Source organism: Lolium rigidum, chromosome 7 (assembly GCF_022539505.1).
Source record: "Lolium rigidum isolate FL_2022 chromosome 7, APGP_CSIRO_Lrig_0.1, whole genome shotgun sequence".
NCBI lineage: Eukaryota > Viridiplantae > Streptophyta > Magnoliopsida > Poales > Poaceae > Lolium > Lolium rigidum.
The window spans coordinates 149,946,130-149,973,136 of record NC_061514.1 but is presented as its reverse complement, the minus strand read 5'-3'; the positions used below and the strand labels follow the sequence as shown (position 1 = coordinate 149,973,136).

At 44.1% G+C, this 27,007-nt stretch overlaps 1 protein-coding gene across 1 annotated transcript; it reads right to left on the bottom strand.

Moving 5' to 3' along the window:
* Nucleotides 1-13,696: 13,696 nt before the first annotated feature.
* On the bottom strand, nucleotides 13,697-15,181 carry LOC124672148 (FAD-containing monooxygenase EthA-like). Its single transcript, XM_047208422.1, has one exon. It carries the CDS (start codon nucleotides 15,179-15,181, stop codon nucleotides 13,697-13,699), a length of 1,485 nt encoding a protein of 494 aa, XP_047064378.1.
* Nucleotides 15,182-27,007: the final 11,826 nt, after the last annotated feature.

Sequence of the window (27,007 nt, the reverse complement as noted above, 5' to 3'; positions counted from 1 at the left end):
CTATTGACTTTCAATAGATTTGTGCAATGTCCATAAGTGTTAAGAATGATTATGTCACCTCTGAACATGTATATTTTGATTGTGCACTAACTCTCTAATGAGTTGTTTTGAGTTTGGTGTGGAGGAAGTTTTCAAGGATCAAGAGAGGGAGATGATACAACATGATCAAGGAGAGTGAAAGCTCTAAGCTTGGGGATGCCCCGGTGGTTCACCCCTGCATATATCAAGAAGACTCAAGCGCTCTAAGCTTGGGGATGCCCAAGGCATCCCCTTCTTCATCGACAACATTATCGGAGTTCCTCCCCCGAAACTATATTTTTATTCCATCACATCTTATGTGCTTTGCTTGGAGCGTCGGTTTGTTTTTGTTTTTGTTTTGTTTGAATAAAATGGATCCTAGCATTCTTTGTGTGGGAGAGAGACACGCTCCGCTGTTGCATATGGACAAATATGTCCTTAGGCTTTACTCATAATATTCATGGCGAAGTTTCTTCTTCGTTAAATTGTTATATGGTTGGAATTGGAAAATGCTACATGTAGTAATTGCTATAATGTCTTGGATAATGTGATACTTGGCAATTGTTGTGCTCATGTTTAAGCTCTTGTATCATATACTTTGCACCTATTAATGAAGAAATACATAGAGCATGCTAAAATTTGGTTTGCATATTTGGTCTCTCTAAAGTCTAGATAATTTCTAGTATTGAGTTTGAACAACAAGGAAGACGGTGTAGAGTCTTATAATGTTTTCAATATGTCTTTTATGTGAGTTTTGCTGCACCGCTTCATCCTTGTGTTTGTTTCAAATAACCTTGCTAGCCTAAACCTTGTATCGAGAGGGAATACTTCTCATGCATCCAAAATACTTGAGCCAACCACTATGCCATTTGTGTCCACCATACCTACCTACTACATGGTATTTCTTCGCCATTCCAAAGTAAATTGCTTGAGTGCTACCTTTAAAATTTCTATCCTCTACCTTTGCAATATATAGCTCATGGGACAAATATCCTAAAAACTATTGTGGTATTGAATATGTACTTATGCACTTTATCTCTTATTAAGTTGCTTGTTGTGCGATAACCATGTTCCTGGGGACGCCATCAACTACTCTTTGTTGAATATCATGTGAGTTCCTATGCATGTTCGTCTTGTCTGAAGTAAGGGAGATTTACCACCTTTAATGGTTAGAGCGTGCATATTGTTAGAGAAGAACATTGGGCCGCTAACTAAAGCCATGAATCATGGTGGAAGTTTCAGTTTTGGACATATATCCTCAATCTCATATGAGAAAATTAATTGTTGCTACATGCTTATGCATAAAAGAGGAGTCCATTATCTGTTGTCTATGTTGTCCCGGTATGGATGTCTAAGTTGAGAATAATCAATAGCGAGAAATCCAATGCGAGCTTTCTCCTTAGACCTTTGTATAGGCGGCATAGAGGTACCCCTTTGTGACACTTGGTTAAAATATGTGCATTGCGATAATCCCGGTAATCCAAGCTAATTAGGACAAGGTGCGGGCACTATTAGTATACTATGCATGAGGCTTGCAACTTGTAAGATATAATTTACATAACACATATGCTTTATTACTACCGTTGACAAAATTGTTTCTTGTTTTCAAAATCAAAGCTCTAGCACAAATATAGCAATCAATGCTTTCCTCTTTGAAGGACCATTCTTTTACTTTTATGTTGAGTCAGTTCACCTATATCTCTCCACCTCAAGAAGCAAACATTGTGTGAACTGTGCATTGATTCCTAGATACTTGCATATTGCACTTATTATATTACTTTACATTGACAATATCCATGAGATATACATGTTATAAGTTGAAAGCAACCGCTGAAACTTCATCTTCCTTTGTGTTGCTTCAATGCCTCTACTTTGATTTATTGCTTTATGAGTTAACTCTTATGCAATACTTATTAATGCTTGTCTTGAAGTACTATTCATGAAAAGTCTTTGCTATATGATTCACTTGTTTATTCATGTCATTTACATTGTTTTGATCGCTGCATTCACTACATATGCTTACAATAGTATGATCAAGGTTATGATGGCAGGTCACTCCAGAAATTATCTTTGTTTATCATTTACCTGCTCGGGACGAGCAAAAACTAAGCTTGGGGATGCTGATACGTCTCCGACATATCGATAATTTCTTATGTTCCATGCCACATTATTGATGATATCTACATGTTTTATGCATACTTTATGTCATATTTATGCATTTTCTGGAACTAACCTATTAACAAGATGCCGAATAGCCAGTTGTTGTTTTCTGCTGTTTTTGGTTTCAGAAATCCTAGTAAGGAAATATTCTCGGAATTGGACGAAATCAACGCCCAGGGGCCTATTTTTCCACGAAGCTTCCAGAAGACCGAAGAGTCAACGAAGTGGGGCCACGAGGTGGCCAGGAGGTAGGGCGGCGCGGCCCCACCCTTGGCCGCGCCGACCTGTCTCCTGGGCCCCTCGTGACGCCCCCTGACCTACCCTTCCTCCTACAAATAGCCTTCATTGCGAAACCCCCAGTACCGAGAGCCACGATACGGAAAACCTTCCAGAGACGCCGCCGCCGCCAATCCCATCTCGGGGGATTCAGGAGATCGCCTCCGGCACCCTGCCGGAGAGGGGATTCATCTCCCGGAGGACTCTACGCCGCCATGGTCGCCTCCGGAGTGATGAGTGAGTAGTCTACCCCTGGACTATGGGTCCATAGCAGTAGCTAGATGGTTGTCTTCTCCTCATTGTGCTTAATTGTCGGGTCTTGTGAGCTGCCGAACATGATCAAGATCATCTATCTGTAATGCTATATGTTGTGTTTGTTGGGATCCGATGAATAAAGAATACCATGTTATGTTGATTATCAATTTATATCTATGTGTTGTTTATGATCTTGCATGCTCTCCGTTACTAGTAGATGCTCTGGCCAAGTTGATGCTTGTAACTCCAAGAGGGGGTATTTATGCTCGATAGTGGGTTCATGTCTCCGTGAATCTGGGGGAGTGACAGAAACCTCTAAGGTTATGGATGTGCTGTTGCCACTAGGGATAAAACATTGATGCTATGTCCGAGGATGTAGTTATTGATTACATTACGCGCAATACTTAATGCAATTGTCTGTTGTTAGCAACTTAATACTGGAAGGGGTTCGGATGATAACCTGAAGGTGGACTTTTTAGGCATAGATGCATGCTGGATAGCGGTATATGTACTTTGTCGTAATGCCCAATTAAATCTCACTATACTCATCATAATATGTATGTGCATGGTCATGCCCTCTCTATTTGTCAATTACCCAACTGTAATTTGTTCACCCAACATGCTATTTATCTTATGGGAGAGACACCTCTAGTGAACTGTGGACCCCGGTCCAATTCTCTATACTGAAATACAATCTACTGCAATACTTGTTCTACTGTTTTCTGCAAACAATCATCTTCCACACTATACATCTAATCCTTTGTTACAGCAAGCCGGTGAGATTGACAACCTCGCTGTTTCGTTGGGGCAAATTACTTTGGTTGTGTTGTGCAGGTTCCACGTTGGCGCCGGAATCCCTGGTGTTGCGCCGCACTACATCTCGCCGCCATCAACCTTCAACGTGCTTCTTTACTCCTACTGGTTCGATAAACCTTGGTTTCTTACTGAGGGAAACTTGCCGCTGTGCGCATCACACCTTCCTCTTGGGGTTCCCAACGGACGCGTGTCGAACGGAAAGACAATACGTCAACCACGCGCATCACACATCCACAACCTTAGGGGTTGCTGTCACTCCCCCAGATTTAATGGAGACATGAACCCACTAACGAGCATAAATACTCCCTCTTGGAGTTACAAGTATCAAATTGGCCAGAGCCTCTACTAATAACAGAGAGCATGCAAGATCATAAACAACACATAGATAAATTGATAATCAACATAGCATAGTATTCCATATTCATCGGATCCCAACAAACGCAACATGTAGCATTACAAATAGAAGATCTTGATCATGTTAGGCAGCTCACAAGATCTAACAATGATAGCACAATTAGGAGAATACGACCATCTAGCTAATGCTATGGACCCATAGTCCAGGGGTGAACTACTCACACATCACTCCGGAGGCGACCATGGCGGTGAAGAGTCCTCCGGGAGATGATTCCCCTCTCCGGCAGGGTGCCGGAGGCGATCTCCTGAATCCCCCGAGATGGGATTGGCGGCGGCGGCATCTCTGGAAGGTTTTCCGTATCGTGGCTCTCGGTACTGGGGTATTCGCGACGAAGACTTTAAGTAGGCGGAAGGGCGGAGTCGGAGGGCTGACGGGGGCCCCACACGCTAGGTCCGCGCGGGCCCCACCTGGGCCGCGCCGCCCTAGTGTGGCGGCGCCTCGTCGCCCCACTTCGGTTCCCTTTCGGTGTTCTGGAAGCTTCGTGGAAAAATAGGCCCCTGGGCGTTGATTTCGTCCAATTCGAGAATATTTCCTTACTAGGATTTCGAAACCAAAAACAACAGAAAACAAAGAATCGGCTCTTCGGCATCTCGTTAATAGGTTAGTGCCGGAAAATGCATAAATATGACATAAAGTATGTATAAAACATGTAGGTATCCTCAATAAAGTAGCATGGAACATAAGAAATTATAGATACGTTTGAGACGTATCACCACGATACGGAAAACCTTCCACAGACACCGCCGCCGCCAATCCCATCTCGGGGGATTCAAGAGATCGCCTCCGGCACCCTGCCGGAGAGGGGAATCATCTCCCGGAGGACTCTTCATCGCCATGATCGCCTCCGGAGTGATGTGTGAGTAGTTCACCCCTGGACTATGGGTCCATAGCAGTAGCTGGATGGTTGTCTTCTCCTCATTGTGCTATCATTGTTCGATCTTGTGAGCTGCCTAACATGATCAAGATCATCTATTTGTAATGCTACATGTTGCGTTTGTTGGGATCCGATGAATATGGAATACTATGTTATGTTGATTATCAATCTATCATCTATGTGTTGTTTAAGATCTTGCATGCTCTCCGTTGCTAGTAGAGGCTCTGTCCAAGTTGATACTTGTAACTCCAAGAGGGAGTATTTATGCTCGATAGTGGGTTCATGCCTCCATTTAATCTGGGACAGTGACAGAAAGTTCTAAGGTTGTGGATGTGTTGTTGCCACTAGGGATAAAATATCAGTGCTTTGTCTAAGGATATTTGTGTTGATTACATTACGCACCATACTTAATGCAATTGTCTGTTGTTTGCAACTTAATACTGGAAGGGCTGCGGATGCTAACCTGAAGGTGGACTTTTTAGGCATAGATGCATGCTGGATAGCGGTCTATGTACTTTGTCGTAATGCCCAATTGAATTTCACACTACTCATCATAATATGTATGTGCATTGTTATACCCTCTTTATTTGTAAATTGCCCAACTGTAATTTGTTCACCCAACATGCTATTTCTTATTGGAGAGACACCACTAGTGCACTGTGGACCCCGGTCCATTCTTTTACATCGAACACAATCTACTGCAAACATTGTTCTTACTGTTCTTTGCAAACATCATCTTCCACACTATACATCTAATCCTTTGTTACAGCAAGCCGGTGAGATTGACAACCTCACTGTTATGTTGGGGCAAAGTACTTTGATTGTGTTGTGCAGGTTCCACGTTGGCGCCGGAATCCCTGGTGTTGCGCCGCACTACACTCCGCCACCATCAACCTTCACGTGCTTCTTGGCTCCTACTGGTTCGATAACCTTGGTTTCTTACTGAGGGAAAACTTGCTGCTGTACGCATCACACCTTCCTCTTGGGGTTCCCAACGGACGTGTACTTCACGCGTATCAAGCACATTTTTTCTGGCGCCGATGTCGGGGAGATCAAGACACGCTGCAAGAGCAGTCTCCACTTCCAATCTCTTTACTTTGTTTTTGTCTTGCTTTACTTTATTTTATTTACTGCTTTGTTTGCTTTATATCAAAAATACAAAAAAATTTATTTACTTGTTTTATTTTATTTACTATCTTGCTTGCGTTCTCCATATTAAAAACACACAAAAAAATTAGTTACTTGCATTTATGTTATTTAGTTTACTTTATTTACTATTGCTAAAATGGGTACTCCTGAAAATACTAAGTTGTGTGATTTCACAAGCACAAATAATAATGATTTCCTATGCATACCTATTGCTCCACCTGCTACTACAGCATAATTCTTTGAAATTAAACCTGCTTTACTAAATATTGTTATGAGAGAGCAATTTTCTGGTGTTAGTTCTGATGATGCTGCTGCCCATCTTAATAATTTTGTTGAACTATGTGAAATGCAAAAGTATAAGGATGTAGATGGTGACATTATAAAATTAAAATTGTTTCCTTTCTCATTAAGAGGAAGAGCTAAAGATTGGTTGCTATCTTTGCCTAAGAATAGTATTGATTTATGGACTAAATGTAAGGATGCTTTCATTGGTAGATATTATCCTCCTTCTAAAATTATATCTTTGAGAAGTAGCATAATGAATTTTAAGCAATTGGATAATGAGCATGTTGCCCAAGCATAGGAAAGAATGAAATCTTTGGTTAAAAATTGCCCTACCCATGGACTGACTACTTGGATGATCATCCACACCTTTTATGCAGGATTGAATTTTTCTTCGCGAAACCTATTGGATTCAGCTGCTGGAGGTACTTTTATGTCCATCACTCTAGGCGCCGCAACAAAGGTTCTTCATGATATGATGATTAATTACTCTGAATGGCACACGGAAAGGGCTCCACAAGGTAAGAAGGTAAATTCTGTTGAAGAAACCTCTTCCTTCAGTGATAAGATTGATGCTATTATGACTATGCTTGTGAATGGTAGATCTAATGTTGATCCTAATAATGTTCCTTTAGCTTCATTGGTTGCTCAAGAAGAGCATGTTGATGTGAACTTCATTAAAAATAATAATTTCAACAACAATGCTTATAGGAATAATTCTAGTAACAACTATAGGCCATATTCTTCTAATAATGGTAATGGTTATGGTAATTCTTATGGTAATTCTTACAACAATAATAGGAGTGTACCCCCTGGTCTTGAAGCCATGCTTAAAGAATTTATTAGTACACAAACTGCTTTTAATAAATCTGTTGAAGAAAAGCTTGGTAAAATTGATATTCTTGCTTCTATAGTTCATAGTCTTGCTGCTGATGTTGATCTTTTAAAATTGAAAGTTATTCCTAATGAAAATAAAGATATTAAGTCATTTGCTACAACAAACGCTATCAAAGTTAGAATTAATGAGAATATTAGATTGATGGCTGAATTGCGTGCTAGGTGGGAAAAAGAAGAAAATGCTAAAGAGAATAATGTAGCTAAAGTTTGGACTATTACCACCACTAGTAATGATAATGCTTCACATGTTGCTACACCTCCTACTATCAATGATAAAATAATTGGTGTTGGCAATGTTTCTACTCCTAATGCAAAGCGTGCAAAACTGCCTGAAACTGCTGAAACTGCTTGTGATAAAACTGCTGAAATTTTTCAAAATATTGGGGACAATGATCCCATTGCTTTAGATCATAATGGTTTAGATTTTGATGATTGTCATATCTCTGAAGTTATAAAGTTCTTACAAAAACTTGCTAGAAGTCTCAATGCTAGTGCTATAAATTTGGCCTTTACAAAACATATTACAAATGCTCTCATAAAAGCTAGAGAAGAGAAACTAAAACTTGAAACTTCTATTCCTAGGAAGTTAGAAGATGGTTGGGAGCCCATCATTAAGATGAAGGTCGATGATTTTGATTGTAATGCTTTATGTGATCTTGGTGCAAGTATTTCTGTTATGCCTAAGAAAATCTATGATATGCTTGACTTGGCACCATTGAAAAATTGTTATTTGGATGTTAATCTTGCTGATAATTCTACAAAGAAACCTTTGGGGAGGATTGATAATGTTCGTATTACGTTTAACAATAACCTTGTCCCCGTTGATTTTGTTGTCTTGGATATTGAATGCAATGCATCTTGTCCCATTATTTTGGGAAGACCTTTTCTTCGAACTGTTGGTGCTATTATTGATATGAAGGAAGGTAATATTAAGTATCAATTTCCTCTCAAGAAAAGTATGGAACACTTCCCTAGAAAGAGAATGAAGTTACCTTTTGATTCTATCATTAGAACAAATTATGATGTTGATGCTTCATCTCTTGATGTTACTTGATTCACACTTTCTGCGCCTAGCTGAAAGGCGTTAAAGAAAAGCGCTTATGGGAGACAACCCATTATTTTACTTCTGCACTTTTGTTTTATATTTGAGTCTTGGAAGTTTTTACTAACGTAGCAACCTCTCCTTATCTTTATTTTATTGCATTGTTGTGCCAAGTAAAGTCTTTGATAGTAAGGTTCATACTAGATTTGGATTACCGCGCAGAAACAGATTTCTTACTGTCACAAATTTGAGTAGTATTCTCTGTAGGTTACTCCAAAAAATCTGCCAATTTACGTGAGTGATCCTCAGATATGTATGCAACTTTAATTAAATTTGAGCATTTTCATCTGAGTAAGTTAAGTGCCCCAGAAAAATTCGTCTTTACGGACTGTTCTGTTTTGACAGATTCTGCCTTTTATTTCGCATTGTCTGTTTTGCTATGTTTGATGGATTTCTTTATTCCATTAACTTTCAGTAGCTTTTTGCAATGTCCAGAAGTGTTAAGAATGATTATGTCACCTCTGAACATGTGAATTTTTTATTATGCACTAACCCTCTAATGAGTTTGTTTTGAGTTTGGTGTGGAGGAAGTTTTCAAGGGTCAAGAGAGGAGGATGATACAATATGATCAAGGAGAGTGAAAGCTCTAAGCTTGGGGATGCCCCCGTGGTTCATCCCTGCATATTTCAAGAAGACTCAAGCATCTAAGCTTGGGGATGCCCAAGGCATCCCCTTCTTCATCGACAAATTATCGGGTCACCTCTAGTGAAACTATATTTTTATTCCGTCACATCTTATGTGCTTTACTTGGAGCGTCTTTATGTTCTTGTTTTTGTTTTGTTTGAATAAAATTGGATCCTAGCATTCATTGTGTGGGAGAGAGACACGCTCCGTTGTTGCATATGAACACATATGTTCTTAGCTTTATTCTTAATGTTCATGGCGAAGGTTAAAACTGCTTCGTTAATTGTTATATGGTTGGAAACGGAAAATGCTACATGTGGTAATTGGTATAATGTCTTGAATAATTTGATACTTGGCAATTGTTGTGCTCATATAGATCATGTTTAAGCTCTTGCATCATGTACTTTGCACCTATTAGTGAAGAAATACCGTAGAGCTTGTTAAAATTTGGTTTGCATGATTGGTCTCTCTAGAGTCTAGATATTTTCTGGTGAGGTGTTTGAACAACAAGGAAGACAGTGTAGAGTCTTATAATGCTTGCAATATGTTCTTATGTAAGTTTTGCTGTACCGGTTCATACTTGTGTTTGCTTCAAATAACCTTGCTAGCATAAGCCTTGTATTGAGAGGGAATACTTCTCGTGCATCCAAAATCCTTGAGCCAAAAACTATGCCATTTGTGTCCACCATACCTACCTACTACATGGTATTTCTCCGCCATTCCAAGTAAATACTTCGTGTGCTACCTTTAAACAATTCAAAAGTTACTATCTCTTATTTGTGTCAATGTTTTATAGCTCATGAGGAAGTATGTGGTGTTTATCTTTCAATCTTGTTGGGAAACTTTCACCAATGGACTAGTGGCTTCATCCGCTTATCCAATAATTTTGCAAAAAGAGCTGGCAACGGGGTTCCCAGCCCCAATTAATTAACCTTCATTAATAATTCTCTTCACATGTTTTGCCCTGATTCGTCAGTAAGCAACTTAATTTTGCAAATAGACACTCCTCCATGGTATGTGAAATGTTGGAAGGCACCCGAGGTTTCGGTTAGCCATGGCTTGAGAAAGCAAAGGTGGGGAGGAGTGTCATCTAAATAAAACTAAAATAAATAGACACTCCTTCATGGTATGTGGTTGTTGGAAGGTACCCGAGGATTCGGTTAGCCATGGCTTGTGAAAGCAAAGGTTGGAAGGAGTGTCACCCAAAAATAAAATAAACTACACTAAAGTACATGTGTAAACAAAAGAGAAGAGGGATGATCTACCTTGGTGGTAGAGATAACGTCCGTCATGGGAGCCGCTCTTTGAAAGTCTGCTTGGCAAGGGAGTTAGAGTGCCCACTACCATTCGTTGACAACAACAAACACCTCTCAAAATTTTACTTTTATGCTCTCTATATGATTTCAAAACTTGAAAAGCTCTAGCACATGATTTTATCCCTGCTTCCCTCTGCGAAGGGCCATTCTTTTACTTTTATGTTGAGTCAGTTTACCTACTTCCTTCCATCTTAGAAGCAAACACTTGTGTTAACTGTGCATTGATTCCTACATACTTGCTTATTTGCATTCATCATATTACTTTGTGTTGATAATTATCCATGACATAAACATGTTGAAGTTGAAAGCAACCGCTGAAACTTATATCTTCCTTTGTGTTGCTTCAAAGCTTTCTACTAAGAATTTATTGCTTTATGAGTTAACTCTTATGCAAGTCTTATTGATGCTTGTCTCAAAAGTATTATTCATGAAAAGTCTTTACTATATGGTTCAGTTGTTTACTCATTGTCTTTACCATTGCTTCGAATCGCTGCATTCATCTCATGTGCTTTACAATAGTATTGATCAAGATTATGATAGCATGTCACTTCAGAAATTATCTTTGTTATCGTTTACCTACTCAAGGACGAGTAGGAACTAAGTTTGGGGATGCTTGATTCGTCTCAAACGTATCTATAATTTCTTATGTTCCATGCTACTTTTATGATGATACTCACATGTTTTATACACACTTTATGTCATATTTATGCATTTTCCGGCACTAACCTATTGACAAGATGCCGAAGAGCCGCTGTCTTGTTTCTGTCTGTTTTGGTTTCGTAAATCCTACAAAGGAAATATTCTCGGAATTGGACGAAATCAACGCCCAGGGTCTTATTTTTCCACGAAGCTTCCAGAAGACCGAAAGGATTACGAAGTGGGGCGACGAGGCGCCGCCACACTAGGGCCACGCGGCCAGGGCTGGGCCCGCGCTGCCCTAGCGTGTGGCCCCCTCGTCAGCCCTCCGACTCTGCCCTTCCGCCTACTTAAAGCCTTCATCGAGAAAACCCCAGTACCGAGAGCCACGATACGGAAAACCTTCCAGAGACACCGCCGCCAATCCCATCTCGGGGGATTCAAGAGATCGCCTCTGGCACCCTGCCGGAGAGGGGAATCATCTCCCGGAGGACTCTTCATCGCAATGATCGCCTCCGGAGTGATGTGTGAGTAGTTCACCCCTGGACTATGGGTCCATAGCAGTAGCTAGATGGTTGTCTTCTTCTCATTGTGCTATCGTTGTTCAATCTTGTGAGCTGCCTAACATGATCAAGATCATCTATTTGTAATGCTACATGTTGCGTTTGTTGGGATCCGATGAATATGGAATACTATGTTATGTTAATTATCAATCTATCATCTATGTGTTGTTTAAGATCTTGCATGCTCTCCGTTGCTAGTAGAGGCTATGGCCAAGTTGATACTTGTAACTCCAAGAGGGAGTATTTATGCTCGATAGTGGGTTCATGCCTCCATTTAATCTGGGACAGTGACAAAAAGTTCTAAGGTTGTGGATGTGCTGTTTCCACTAGGGATAAAACATCAATGCTTTGTCTAAGGATATTTGTGTTGATTACATTACGCACCATACTTAACGCAATTGTCTGTTGTTTGCAACTTAATACTGGAAGGGGTGCGGATGCTAACCCGAAGGTGGACTTTTTAGGCACAGATGCATGCTGGATAGCGGTCTATGTACTTTGTCGTAATGCCCAATTGAATTTCACACTACTCATCATAATATGTATGTGCATTGTTATGCCCTCTTTATTTGTAAATTGCCCAACTGTAATTTGTTCACCCAACATGCTATTTCTTATTGGAGAGACACCACTAGTGAACTGTGGACCCCGGTCCATTCTTTTACATCGAATACAATCTACTGCAAACATTGTTCTTACTGTTTTTTGCAAACATCATCTTCCACACTATACATCTAATCCTTTGTTACAGCAAGCCGGTGAGATTGACAACATCGCTGTTACGTTGGGGCAAAGTACTTTGATTGTGTTGTGGAGGTTCCACGTTGGCGTCGGAATCCCTGGTATTGCGCCGCACTACACTCCGCCACCATCAACCTTCACGTGCTTCTTGGCTCCTATTAGTTCGATAACCTTGGTTTCTTACTGAGGGAAAACTTGCTGATGTACGCATCACACCTTCCTCTTGGGGTTCCCAACGGACGTGTACTTCACGCGTATCAGGGGTGACCTTCGGATTCTCCCGCGGTACGAGGACGCCCAGGGCAGCAGCCTCGGCTTCGAAGGTGGAGGCGGCCTTCTTCTTCGCCGGAGGAGGTCGGCTGGTTACTGGGGTGGCGGATCCCGAGATCCCTCTACCCGGGTGATGAAGATCTAGTCGACGACGAGTTAGCAGCGAAGGGGCCACCGGTGAACACCGAGCCTTGACTCCGTTCTTGGCGGATGATGGCGGCGGCTATTGGCGTCGTTCCCTTGCGAAGGCATCACCTTTGCTGGCCTCTCCATTCGCTCTCGCCGAGTAGGGGACTTGCGGCTGTCGGTGAAAACCGTGCCATGATTGGCGGGTGATGGCGGCGTTAAGCGCCGCTTCCTTCTTGAAGGCATCATCGTCGCAGTCCGCGGGTACTCACTCGTGCTGCTCCGAGGGAAGCCCTAGATCCAGCCAGGATCAGACGATGACGGCGTACCCTGCATCGTGTTACCTCGTGAGGCATCGTTTTTGGAGTAATGGCTAGACGGAGGTGGTTTTTGGTGGAGTGGTGTTCATCTACCACGTTGTCGTCGATGTTTCTAAGCGGCATGGAGCTGCGGGGTATTGAAGACGGGCGAGGATTGTTGGACGCGTGCAGGATGGTGGAGCTGTTTGGTGTTATGGTGACATCTACGTGGGCCTGGCATGGTCAATGCGTTGATCTCGCTTGGAGATGGGTTCGAGATAGATGGCGGTGGCGAACTCTGTGTAGTGGGCAATGGCGCACCCTCAGGGTTTTGCTTCTTGGATGATGTGTGTTGGTGTACCATCAGGGAGTATGGCCTTATTCATGGTCCCCCCCTTCATCTAGGTATAGCGAGTTGTCACTAGGAAGGTGGCTTCGAGTTGATCTTTGTATTCCCCTTGTAAGGCATTGCGAATAATTTAATAAAGAAGAAAACCGTGTGCATCCTTTGGATGCAGAGGCTGGGGTTATGCTCCTTGATCGAAAAACGTGGAGCTTACTAAATGATATGATGACAATTCTTTGTGTTAGGATTAACATTATTATTCAAAAATGGCTAGCTTGTTGAGCTCGAGAAGTATTAGGAAATGGTTGACCATAGTTATATCTATGGGGCTTTGCTAGGTAGGACGCTTAGAGAATACAGTATTGTGTGTCAATGAAATCAATGGTGTGTTCTTAACTTCTTATTCAACGAAATGCTGGGGAAAAAAAACACGCCATATCACACGAGGGACTGATAGCTCATACTAGCCTAGTTACCCACCTATCCTGGCACTTGCATGGACAAAGAGTAATGACTAATGATGAAAAAAAACTATGTTGACCATTCTAACCCGCTTTGCACGTCTCCCCACCATGCATTGGCGAGATCCTTCCAATAGTATGATCGTGGAAGCCATGGGTTGATGTTGCCCACCTTGGGAAAGACATTCTTGCCCTTGTGCACGTAGGTTGAGTTGAGAGGCAGAAAAGGAAACTCGGACATGGTGCTCTTTTCCGCCTCGCTCAGCCGGGGTACTATGTGCGCGAAGCCGTCGCTCGTGATCCTGTTCAGAAGGCGGCAGACGAGCTGGGCGGTGGCGTCGGCGCCGAGCGTCCAGCTCGCGTTGACGTATCCCATGAAATAGAACAGGTTGGGCAGGTTCTCGAGCATGCATCCCTTCCACGAGTAGCAGTCGGGCATGTGGACTGGCCTGCCGTCGAGAGAGACGTCGATGCCCCCCGCGAGCTGGACCTTCAACCCCGTGGCGGTGACGATGATGTCTGGGTGTAGTTCCCGGCCGGACTCGAGCCTGATGGTGTTCTCGGTTACTTGCTCAATGACGCCCGTCTCCACGCTGGCCTTGCCGGCGCGCAGGCACCGGAAGAAGTCGCCGCCCGGGCTGATACACATGCGCTGCTCCCAGGGGTTGTACCGCGGGGTGAAGTGAGGCTTCATTCCGGTGCCGCTCGGTAGCTCGCGGGACGTCCGCCAGAGGATGACGGCGCGGGCAAGCCGCGGGAACCACCGGCACACGGTTGCGAGAAGAAACGCCGACAGGATCCACTTGAAGCGAATCAGTCGCCTGGCCAACGCGCCGGGGAGCAAGAGCCGGGCGGCCCTGTCGAGAGGGTCGTTTTCGGGCAGGGCGAGGATGTACGTGGGTGACCGCTGCAGCATGGTCGTGTGCGCGGTCTTGTCGGCCATGCTGGGGAGCAGCGTGACGGCGGTGGCGCCGGACCCGATGACGACGACGTTCTTGCCGGTGTAGTTCAGATCCCGGGGCCAGAACTGGGGGTGGACGACGGCGCCCCGGAACCTGTCTATTCCGGGGATACGGGCCTCGAGCGGCTCGTCGTAGTCGTAGTATCCCGTGCCGAGCAGCACGAACCGGACGCGCATGGAGACGACATTGTCGGCGCCACCGCCGGCCGTCACGCTGAGCGTCCAGGTCGACGACGCCGAGGACCAGTCCATGCTGTCGACCCGATGGTTGAACTTGATCTTGCTGTCGATGCCCGCCTCGGCGGCAGACGCCTCGATGTACTTGAGGATGAGCGAGCCGCGGGCGATGGGCTGCTTCTCCTCCCACGGCCGCCAGGGGAAGCCGAACGTGTACAGGTCGGAATCCGACCGGACGCCCGGGTACTGGAACAGGCTCCACGTCCCGCCCACCTGCTGCCGCCCGTCGAGGATGCAGTAGCTCAGCTCCGGGTTGCGCTCCTGCAGCCTGTACGCGAAATTGATGCCGGAGATACCCGCGCCGACGATGGCGACATCATAGTCCGCAACAATCGCATCCTGGCGTCGGGTAGCCATTTCTTGCTTGGTTGGTTCGTCGAGAAATAGATAGATCTACCACTAGAACGAAATGACGGCCTCACAGCCCTCCTGCTACTTTTCATCACAGACTGGACAGTACCATGTTGATGAATAGTGTCGATGGTAACTTCAGAAAAGCTACGGTAAAATGCGAGGACAACTTCTGAATATGTCTAATAACATTTTATGGGTCTATAAAAACTTGCATTACGAGATTATAATTATCACAGTTCAATAGTCAGCATAAATATCACGGTAAATAACATATAACTTGTGTGCGAGATAAATTTAATCATTCTTACTTTGTGGGCGACAGTTTATGTTGCCATAAACACTGTAAAAGGTTATGAGGGAACCGTACTTGACCTCGTACGGGTTGCATGTTAATATATAGAGACAGAGTACAATACGGAAAACAATACAGGGACATAGGACATACAGTATAGAAACCCTAATACAATATATCTAACAGCCCCCCTTAATCTCAACCTGTAGACAGATTAAGATTACGCTTAAACTCATCAAGCTTCTTAACTGGAAGTGCCTTTGTAAAGCCATCTGCAACTTGATCATCACTTGAGACAAACCGAATAGCTAACTGATTTTTGGCAACTCTTTCTCTCACAAAATGAAAATCAATCTCAATGTGCTTGGTACGAGCATGGAACACAGGATTTACTAACAGATAAGTAGCACCCAGATTATCACACCAAATATTTGGTCTTTGATGTAGTCTAACACCAAGTTCCTTAAGCAGAGCTTCAACCCAAATCAATTCAGCAGTAGCATTAGCCAATGCTTTGTACTCAGCCTCAGTACTAGACCGAGAAATTGTAGCCTGTTTCCTAGCACTCCAAGAAACCAAATTTGGACCAACAAAGATAGCAAAACCACCTGTGGAACGCCTGTCATCAATATCACCTGGCCAATCAGCATCAGAGAAAGCACAAAAAAATGTGGATGAAGAGGCTGTAAAAGTGATTCCAAGTTTGACTGTATCCTTGACATATCTAAGAATACGTTTTGCTGCTGTCCAGTGTTCAGTTGTTGGAGCATGAAGATACTGGCAAACCTTGTTAACTGAGAATGCTAAGTCAGGACGTGTCAAGGTCAAATACTGAAGTGCTCCAACAATACTCCTAAACTATGTACAGTCATCAGAGCCAAGAGGTGTACCACTTGTGAGAGACAATGGTTCAGAAGGAGACAATGGCGTTGGAGTAGACTTGCAAGTTCTCATGTCCACTTTATCAAGCAACTCTGTAGCATATTTTTCCTGTGTCAACAGCAACCCATGAGGCACCTTTTTAACTTCAATGCCAAGAAAGAAATGGAGATCACCAAGATCCTTAATGGCAAAATTCTTATTCAAGTCTTGAAGAAGTGCGGAGATAGCATAACCAGAGGAACTTGTCACGATGATGTCATCAACATATACCAGAACAAATATAGTGATACCTGACTTGTGGAAAAGAAACAAGGAAGTGTCAGCCTTTGATGGTACAAAGCCAAGATCACATAGTTTAGAACTTAGTTTGGAATACCAAGCACTAGGCGCCTGTTTCAACCCATATAGTGCCTTATCAAGTCTTCAAATATAATTTGGTGCATGTGAATCTTCAAAATTAGGGGGTCGCCTCATATAAACTTCCTCTTCCAGAACACCATGAAGAAACGCGTTCTTGACATATAGCTGCCTAAGACTCCAACCACGGGAAACAACAATAGAAAAAACAATCCTGATGGTGGCAATTTTCATAACTGGGCTGAAAGTATCCTCATAGTCAATTCCATACATTTGCTTGAATCCTTTTGCAACTAGACATGCCTTGTATCTATCAATAGTACCATATGCCTTCCTCTTAACACGGTATACCCATTTACAGTCAATCAAATTTCTAGTTCTGCATGGAGGAACAAGATGCCAGGTTTGATTTTTCATCAGTGCATTATACTCCTCCTCCATTGCTTGACGCCATTTAGAATCACCAAGTGCTTCAAACAAGGAGCCTGGTTCACCTGTGGAGGAAAACATCCCATATCGAATAGTACCATCAGTGAACTGTTTTGGTTGACGTATACCTTGCTGCAAGCGAGTGCGAACACGTGGCGGAGGAGGCACCGGCAGAGGAGATGGTGAAGTGTCATCACTTGAACTTGAGCTTGTTGCAGAATCAGCTCCACCAGCTGGTGCCATAGAAGATCCAGAGGAATCTTCTACAGGAGCCGACAGCGCAGGTGAGTGGGGCGATGGCTCAGCAGAACCTGCAGAGGAGGTGCTAGATGGCGCGCCATGGTTTGGTGCGGGCGTGTGCTCACCACGCTCCCGCTGCGGAGAGGGGGACCGGCCGGCACGTGGCGCAACAAGACGGGGTGAGGGCGCGTGGACAGCACGCGTCGGCGGGGACTGGCCCGCCTGACCGCTGGCGCCTGCACGCTTCCCGACGGCGCGAGAATCAGCATCGGAATCCGCGATCTCGGGATCAGATGCAGCAGAAGAATGTTCCAGAGAATCTGCAGCAGAATCAGTCTCGAGTCCTGTGATTTTCGTTATTTTCTGGCAGAATTTAAGATACATTTTCAGTATCCATTTCTGCAGCATTTTCCTGGAAGTTTGCTTGGGCATTTGCAGCAACCTGTGACACATTAGTAATAGGCACAATAGGAGTATGATCATCAATATTTGCACCCTCATGTAACATGGATGATGGAAGGAGTAAAATCTCTTTTCAAAGGAGGGGGCCGACATTGGGTCTAAGTGAGGCAAAGGAGAAGACATTTTCATCAAAGACAACATCGCGAGAGATATAAGCACGCCATGTAGTCATATCAAGACATTTGACACCCTTGTGGCGAGGGCTATAGCCAAGGAACACACACCGAGTAGAGCGAAAAGCTAATTTGCGAGTGTTGTAGGGACGAAGATTGGGCCAACACGCACACCCAAAAACACAAAGAGCATCACAGTTTCGTGTTATGTGGAGTAAACGCTCAGCTGGAGTATCAAAATTTATGACTTTACTTGGGAGTAGATTTATGAGAAAGGTGGCGGCAAGAAAGGCTTCATCCCAGTATTTGAGAGGCATAGATGCATTCGCTAACAGGGCAAGACCAACTTCAACTATATGTCAGTGTTTTCTCTCAGCATAGCCATTTTGTTGATGGGCATGGGGGAAAGAGACATGGTGAGTGATGCATCTTTTTGAAAGAAAGCATTGAGTTTTTCATATTCATCTCCCCAATCAGTTTGCATAGTTATAATTTTCCTATCAAACTTGCGTTCAACAAACTATTGGAAATTCAGAAAGGTTTGATAAACATCAGCACGACTTTTAAGCAAGTAGATCCAGGTAAATTTACTGAAATCATCAATAAAGCTTACATAGTATAAATGTTTCCCAGCAGAGGGAGGTGCAGGACCCCATACATCAGAAAAAACTTGTTCCAAGGGAACAGAGGATCTACTAGTAGACATGGGATATGGCAACTGGTGGCTCTTGGCCAACTAACAAGAGTCACAAACGTATGTGGTACTCTCTGGTGTGTAAGCTATTTTATTTCTCCTAAGAACTTGTTGAACCACAAATGAGGAAGGATGTCCTAAATGGCGATGCCATGTCGAGGATGATGGCTTTATTGTGATGAAAACATGTTTGGAGGGCTCACTTGAGATGGGCATCAAGGGGTATAGGCCTCCATAGCAAAGACCTCTAAACAGAACGCGTCGGGTTGCCTGGTCCCTGATCACAAAAAAGAATGGATGAAACTCAATAAAGACATGATTATCAAGGGTAAATATGTGAACATATAAGAGATTTTTGGAGGCACTAGGAACATGAAGAATGGCATTTAGATTAAATGAGTTGTGTGGGGTGCGCAAAATTGAATGACAAATACGACTAATGTGCATACCTGTGCCTTCAACAGTGCGGACCTGGTCTTGCCCATTGCAAGCTTCATGAGTGGAGAGCTTATTCAACTCACCAGTGATATGACCAGTAGCACCAGTATCGTAGTATCAGTTGGTGTCAACACCATGAGATGCAAAATTGGCAGTTGCATCATCACGACGGCGAGGACCACGGTCCTAATAGCCACCTTGGTAACCACCACGGTTGCCACCACCTCCCCGACGACCACGACCATCATCATCACGGTGACCATCATCATCCCGGCGAGGAGGGCTCTCATCGCGCCAGCCACGGTTGTCATCACGCCAGCCTCAGTTATCTTGAGCGCCACGATTGTCTTGCCAGCGGTCTCTGCCATGGGAGGGAGCACCACCACTGTGTGTAAGGTTTTTCGATGAGTTGAAGCTAGGAGTCTCATCAGCCTTGTGCAGCCGATCAAAGGAGTGAACTTGACTGAATAGATCAGACAGAGTAGTGTTTGGTTGGCCCGAACTGCAGTGATCAAATTATTGTATGCACCACCCAGATTCTTGAGAACATACCACACAAGTTCATCATCATCCAAGGGATTCCCAGCAGCAGCAAGCTCTTGGGCAATTGTTTGCATCTTGGAGAAGTTCTTTTCAGCAGACATGTCATTCTTCTTCTTCTCAACAAGCGCTGCCCTCAGGTGCTGAATACGTGACTTGGACGAGGTAGAGACATGGGTATTGATAGCAGCCCATGCTTCAGCAGAAGTGTCGAGGCCAATAACATGAGTGAGAACATCCGGGGACAGAGAGTTCAAGAGCCAGCGAAGTACCTGCTGGTCACGAGCAATCCATGAGACATAATTGGGATTTGGAATTTTGACTTTCACACCTTTTTCATCTTCAGCTTCAATGATCTTGTCAGGAGCTGGTTCTTTTCCTTCGACGAGATCGAGCACCCAGGCACCATGAAGGGCCGGGATGACCAACGCCCTCCACACAAGGGCATTGTCCCTGGTGAGCGGCTGAGTCGGAGGGGCACCAAGAGCGGCGGCCAGGGCAGTTGCAGAATTGGACGACACCATGATCAGCAACGGAGGGATCTTGGGCGTGCGGGAGCAGCGATCGTGATGGTCTTGAGCGGCAGCGGCACGAACACGTGCGGCAGCGGTGATTTGATCTAGACTTGGTTTGTAGGGTTTTATGTACGGCGGCGGCTAGATGAGCGGCGGCACCAATTTGGCTAGAGATTTGGCTTGGGTTGTTGCGATGCGGAGGCGGCTATGAGCTACGGCGACGACACGTTTTTGTGGCGGCGGTGGCGATTTTCGTTGGCAGCTAGGTCACGAAGAGGACATGCTCTGATACCATGTAAAAGGTTATGAGGGAACCGTACTTGGCCTCGTACGGGTTGCATGTTAATATATAGAGACAGAGTACAATACGGAAAACAATACAGGGGCATAGGACATGCAATATAGAAACCCTAATACAATATATCTAACAAACACAACTTATGAATGACTATATGTGCTTTCTTTTTTTTGCATGTGATGATATTCGATAAGTCCATGCAAATCCAAAGCTATGCAATTTAGTGTGTTGATTAATTTTTAAAATCGGAAACTCATGTATAACTACGAGCCGGTAGCTGAGGGATAGGCAGGGCAATCCATATGGATCTACAGGGTTTGAGGAGCCTATCTACAGTGACCATCCCTGTCGTGTCAGAAATGTTACCATCAACAGTTCCCAAGCTGCTAAGATTTTAGGAAAAGGGGTCAGCATTGATATAGGTATATAGGTATAGATATGCATGTCATGTGATCCTTCCACCAGACATAACACATTAATTTTCTAGACAGAAGAAAGCTAGAGTGAGAAGCCAATCAAATTATATTGACAATTATGCCACCAAATAGAATTGTGTCTCCCTACCCCAACAATCAAAGGCAAAATTTATGTACTTTCGAAAGTTTGAAGGAATCCACCTGATAATTAGTGCTCCCTCTTATTCATATATTACTTGCCATTAAAATAGATGTATCTGTAACTAAAATATGTCTAGATACATCTATATTAGCATCAAGTAATATGAATCAAAGGAATTATCAATTTTTTGCTTGAAGAACATCAATGATCAAGCATCATATGTTACTAATGTTTTTTAGATAAAAAGCAGTAGCTGCCCGACTTTAAATTAATAAAGCCGTTAGGTTTAAAACAACGAGTTCACAAGTGTTGCGGCATACAGCTTCGCGAAAGTAAAGATAGCTAGGGGTCAGCCTCCCCAACGACAAGCCGAAAGGAGAATAGAACAAGCCTAAACGAGGCTCCGACGACACGGTGAAGGGAGACAATCCGTTATGTGCCGAGCTTGCGGCGTGAAGAAGCTTGCGCTCGTGAATCACCCTTCTTATCCAGCCGTGGTCCAGGGGTCTTGTAAGTGGAAGCCAGAGCTGCAGAAAAAGCATGATTTTAAAAATAACATCAGCCGGCTATCACATGACCTTTGATTCAATAGCCAACTTGTTACGAACCATCCATAGGGCCCAAGACTGCGCAATAAAAAGCGTTCAAACGATGTGTCTAAATCTACGAAAAGCTAGACACGATCGCAAAAAACTGGGCAAAGGTTGCCGGTCACCAGCTGCTCGACACTCCAAGCGAATTTAGCTGGCGAGCAAGAGAAAAAGATATGGGCAGCATCCTCTTCCACACCACAAACCGCACAACGTTCATTTCCCGGACGTCTCTTGGCAGCCACATTTAAACTCAGAGGGAGATGATCCAGGACCATTTGCCAAGAGAAGATTTTGATTTTGAGCGGCACCCGCGCCGCCCACACATTCTTGAAGTGGGCAATAGACGCCCCCGAGACATCTTGGCATACATAGAACCCACCGAATATATGCCCGATTGGTCAAGCACCCACACAACCTTGTCATGCCCGTGTGACAAGTTGGTATTCTATATAATGTTCAAGATTTGCTGCCAGTCCCTCAATCCAGCCTGATCCAAAGATCCTCCTAAACCTCAGCTGGTTATCGCCTCCACACACACTTGAGCCATTGAGCTCATTTGTGAGAGGCAGATGTTATAACGGTTTTGCTATGTCTCAGTCAACTGAGAATTCCTAAAGTCTCAGTCACTCACAAAAATGCACTTGAGTTGCACTTTTCTATCAAAAAAGTGCAATTGCACTTTTCTACTAAAAAAGTACAACTGATCCGAGTTGCACATTTTTTTGAACTGCTGTTGCACTTTTCTAAGGTGACTGAGACTTCAGAAATTCTCAGTTGACTGGGACATAGAAAAGTCTCAGTTGACTGAGACATTTTTTTGAATTGCAATTGCACATTTTTCTACTAGACCGACAGGCTGGGGACTAGCGAACAGTGGTCACAACAGCGCAGCGGAGCGGGCGACCGACAAACAGCGACAACACCACTGGTCTAGATGCCTGGGACAAGTAGGACGAATTGGGAGGCCGGCGGTGATGATACCACCGGATTGAAGTGAAGTTGAACTGTTGAATTCTTGGTGGTGAACTGGAAAAGGAAGGAGCCAACAAATGGGGAATGAGAAAGTTATGATTTTTCTGAATTATTTATGTGAACACTAGTGTCTTATTTGGTGAATTTATGGATTACCAGTTGTAGATTTGACAGGGTATTTTGTCTCACTTTCAAGTAGAAACAACTCTAAACCAAGACACGAGAGTGCAAAGATTATGGATTTCTAGAGGGAATTAAACTTCATTAACGGTAACTTTATAGATTCTACTTCTATAAGTAAGTTGATGCCATTGTAGTACATGATTGCAGTTAAGACCATAAAGTATTAAAATTTTGGATTAATATTTCTTTTACCCTTTATAGTTCGCCCGACCTTAATTGCCACTGAAGATATGACTCGATCACATACGCAGGATGAGCACGAGATAACAAAGATACCGACAAATTAAGCATGAGGTTGACGCCAAACTTGCGCGCGCGGCCGGGCACACCGATCGATCGATCTGCACGCATCGCCACCTACGTCCCAACAAACCATGATACGTCGTAGGTTGGCTCCTTTCGAGGTAACCATCCACGGCCCACGGGTGCACTAACCAAACGCAGTCGTGAGTCGTGACCGCATGATCGATGACATCGAAGCTAGCCACGCGACGTCGCAGCGCCGAACGGAACTTTGGGAGGCTAAATATATGAACGACATGGGGCAGATTTAGTCGGCACGTATTTTAACGGACGCGGTGCAGATCGGACCGGACGCCAAAAAGTGCGAACGTGATTGACACCTCGATCGGCCACATGCATGCGCGCGTCCATCGCGGCATACATATGGCGATCACTCGCGCCTAGCCAGCTCCTTCAATCACCCAAAACGTACACGAGATTTTGTCGTCACAATGCATCGATCCATCAACGCGTGCCATCCCAAAGCCAGCCACACTGCCAGCGATTGGCCATGCAAGGCAAGACAGCTTGCTCCGAGGTACCGCAACTTTCGTCCTCTCACTCACCTACAGTACTTCCTCCGTTATCATATTAATTGTTCCACATACTCCCTCCGTACGATTGAAAAATCCATTGAATTTGTCTAAATTTAGATATATGCAGACACTAAATAGTAGATGCAATCAAATTTAGACAGATCTAAGACATGTTTCATGGGACGGAAGGAGTATAAACGTTGGTAAAAATTAAGCTTTACAATCTTTAACCAACTATCAACAGTTAATTATCAGTATATGCATAGTCAAATGTAACTACATAGGGTTAAACAATATATAATTTTATTTTTATTTTCTAAATAATAATAATTTTTATATATAACTAGTTAAACGTGTCATAATATGACTTTAACCAAATCATATATGTGGAGTAGTATAATACATAGGGAGTAGCAGCTAGTCATGCACATCAGTCATCAATTCCTATGTATATATCGACATGACACTGTGAAAATTATAGAATCCTAATTGTTTCGTGTTCATTTTGATGATCCTCGTGGCGTATATATAATGAGAGAGTACAAGATTTGAAGAGCAAAGAGGTTATGACTTGGAATATATGATGATTCTAGAATTCTAGTCTATCTCTAAGCCGTGCCACGACTTTGCGTAGGCCATTGTTGTGAAGTTGACATCAAGCAGCCGTATGTACCCCGCGTATGTCAGAACTTGTCATGGGCTGCAGATCCGGTTTTTCTAATTATCTTTTCATCTAGGTATATGAATATACCCGTATCTATACAAAAATGATTTACTTGGTTTAAGAAGAAGAAAGTGCATGATGCAGATGCATGCTCTGGTCTGAATGGCCTGGCAAATTTCTTTAACCCTTTGATTAAAATATAATGGTCCATATTAGATTTCAGATTTCTCTATAAATCTTAAAGATCACATAGTGGCAGCTCATGTGAGTTTAAGGTTAAGTTGGTGACAGCTCATTAGAGAGTGGAAAAAGGTGAGAAGTTTAGTCTCACATGGAAGGTTGGGATTGAAGTTAGACCACCTTATAAGGTGGGTTGTTCCACCACTAGTGAATGAGAAGAGGAGTGGTACACACGCGTTCCTCCTCCTCCTCGCTCGCTCGTCTCGGCTCGACTGGTGATTTACTTTCCTTTCTTTTTGCAGTGCAGAAAAACGAACAGAGTCCTAGACGAACGCATCACAGTTAGTCGGTTCGGGTGCTCCCGGATCGTGGGCTATCTGTAACCGACTCAACGTGTGTGTGTGTGACGTGGGCCTGACCCACGTTGCTTAGGGTTTCCTGAGCCTATATAATATTTTGCTCGGCTACCGCAGAAACATATCAAATACACGAGTTAGAATTTTGCCACCTCTCTCTGCTTGCGCCGTCATCGTAGCCTACTCCATCCCGCCTGCCGGCGTGCACTGGTGAACAGGAGAGCAGGTCTCCGGAATCGCTCGCCTTTGCGATCCTGTACTGAAGAGGATGCATTACATAACAGGTTCGCGGAAAGAGCCAAGAGGAGGTAGACTCTAGCACGAGGGCCACAAGAAAGGCATCCTTCGGCACTCGATGATAGTCCGTGCACTGCTCGCCATCATGCCGACATTGCAGTATCTCCATGCTTAGGGCATCTCCAACGGGGCGACGCAAACGGACGTTTTTCATCCGTTTGCGTCTGCGCGGACAAACAACCCGCTACAGCGGCTAGACGCAAAACGTCCGCAGCGTCCGTTCTGACGCAAACGTGGACCAAATATGCGCCAGGAATGCGTCTATGGGGACGCGTCCGTTTGCGTCCATTTGGGCTGCATGGCCTGCTCTATCTCCTCCTTTAATACAGGGAGGACCCATGTGCTGGCCATTCCTAGCCACACAAATGTAATCTTTTCCTCTTTGTCTCCTCTCTAATCATACATGTGGTAAAAAAAAAGCGTCCCTGCCGCTGGAGAAGGGACATACGCATGCGGACATATAGACGTTTTTTTTATGTCCGTGCCGACGGAAACGGACATAAAAACGCGTCGTGCCGCTGGAGATGCTCTTAGAGCAAGTACAATAAGGCTGACTCAGCAGGCTATAAGAATTAAAATAGTGCTGTTTTGCTTAGGTGGATGAGAGAGAAGTGGAGAGAAGAGAGATAGGCTCTCATGCAAGAGTCAGCTCTTGCACGTGCTCCTAAGCACTTTGTGAGTATGTGTGGTCGGACTTTTACACATAAAGTTATCAATCCTTAAAGCCAACTATTGTACAAGTTAGCTATAAGCTGACTATAGCTGGCCTTATAGCCAACACCTGGCTGCACTATTGGAATTGCTCTTACAACTGTACTTCCTATGTCCTTCAATAAGTGAACATCTAGCTCTAAACTTTGTCCACAAAAGAGTGTACTCCTATCTTTCCAAGGCACTTTAATTGTTTCTCTCTCATCGCACGGATATCAAACCCAATAATATTGAGCATATGTTCTCTATGTTTTCTACATGCACTTAGCTTATTGGAGGTGAAAGAATTAAAGAGGAGAGATGCATCTTCTTAATGCGTTTTTACTCTACTTCATAATTTATCTCGGACCCGTATATACATTTATTTGTGGACAGATAAAGGGAGTATTGTAGGTGATATTGCTGATACCTGAAAGTTCAAACGCCTAATCTAGCTAGCTACTAGACTTAGTAGTTACTGTAGCACTATCAATCCATTGTCTCGACCTAAAAAGATGGCCCGTACTAGTACGTGATTGGATCTGGAGAGTTATAGGCTCGCGTGCCGTGAACCTTTCGCTCCTGTTCAACTAGAAGGCGACGTGTACGGGCCACGGCAGCTCCGCTAATTAGACCCTTAGGCCCTTAGGGCATCTTTAATTGGGCGATGCAAATGGATGCTCAGCGATCGTTTGCGTCCGTCTGGTCTGAAAATGCGTCTGGTACTATCTCTCGTGGCGCGACGCATCGTGACCGGACCGCTCGTGGTGACGCAAACTCGACGTATATTTGCGCCTGTAATGCGTGCTGAAATTTGGGGCATTTGGCCTTTGGCCTATGGCCCATTATCAAATTCTGAAACTCACATAGCCCATTCTAAAATCAGTGGCAGCACTAGTGGGGGCTAAAGTTTAGTCCCACATTGCTAGTTGGGAGAGAGTTGGAGTGGTATATAAGGTGGGCTGTTCTAGTCCTAGTAAGTGAGTGAGAAGAGAGAGAGCCCTCGTGCACTCCTCCTCCTCCGCCGCCCGCCTCGCCTCGCCACGCCACACCTCGCCTCGTCGCGCCGCGGGTTGCGGGAATCTCGCCGAGCCGAGCTTATCTTTTTGCTGTTTGGGAAATTAATTGTGTAATCAATTTTGAGTCATTAACGGACACGTTACTCAGCCGTTTTGCCTTCCGGTTTTTCTGGATCGTGGCTGTGCTGACTCGGACGTGAGCTGCGCCCCAAAACCTTCCCGAACCACACTACGCAACC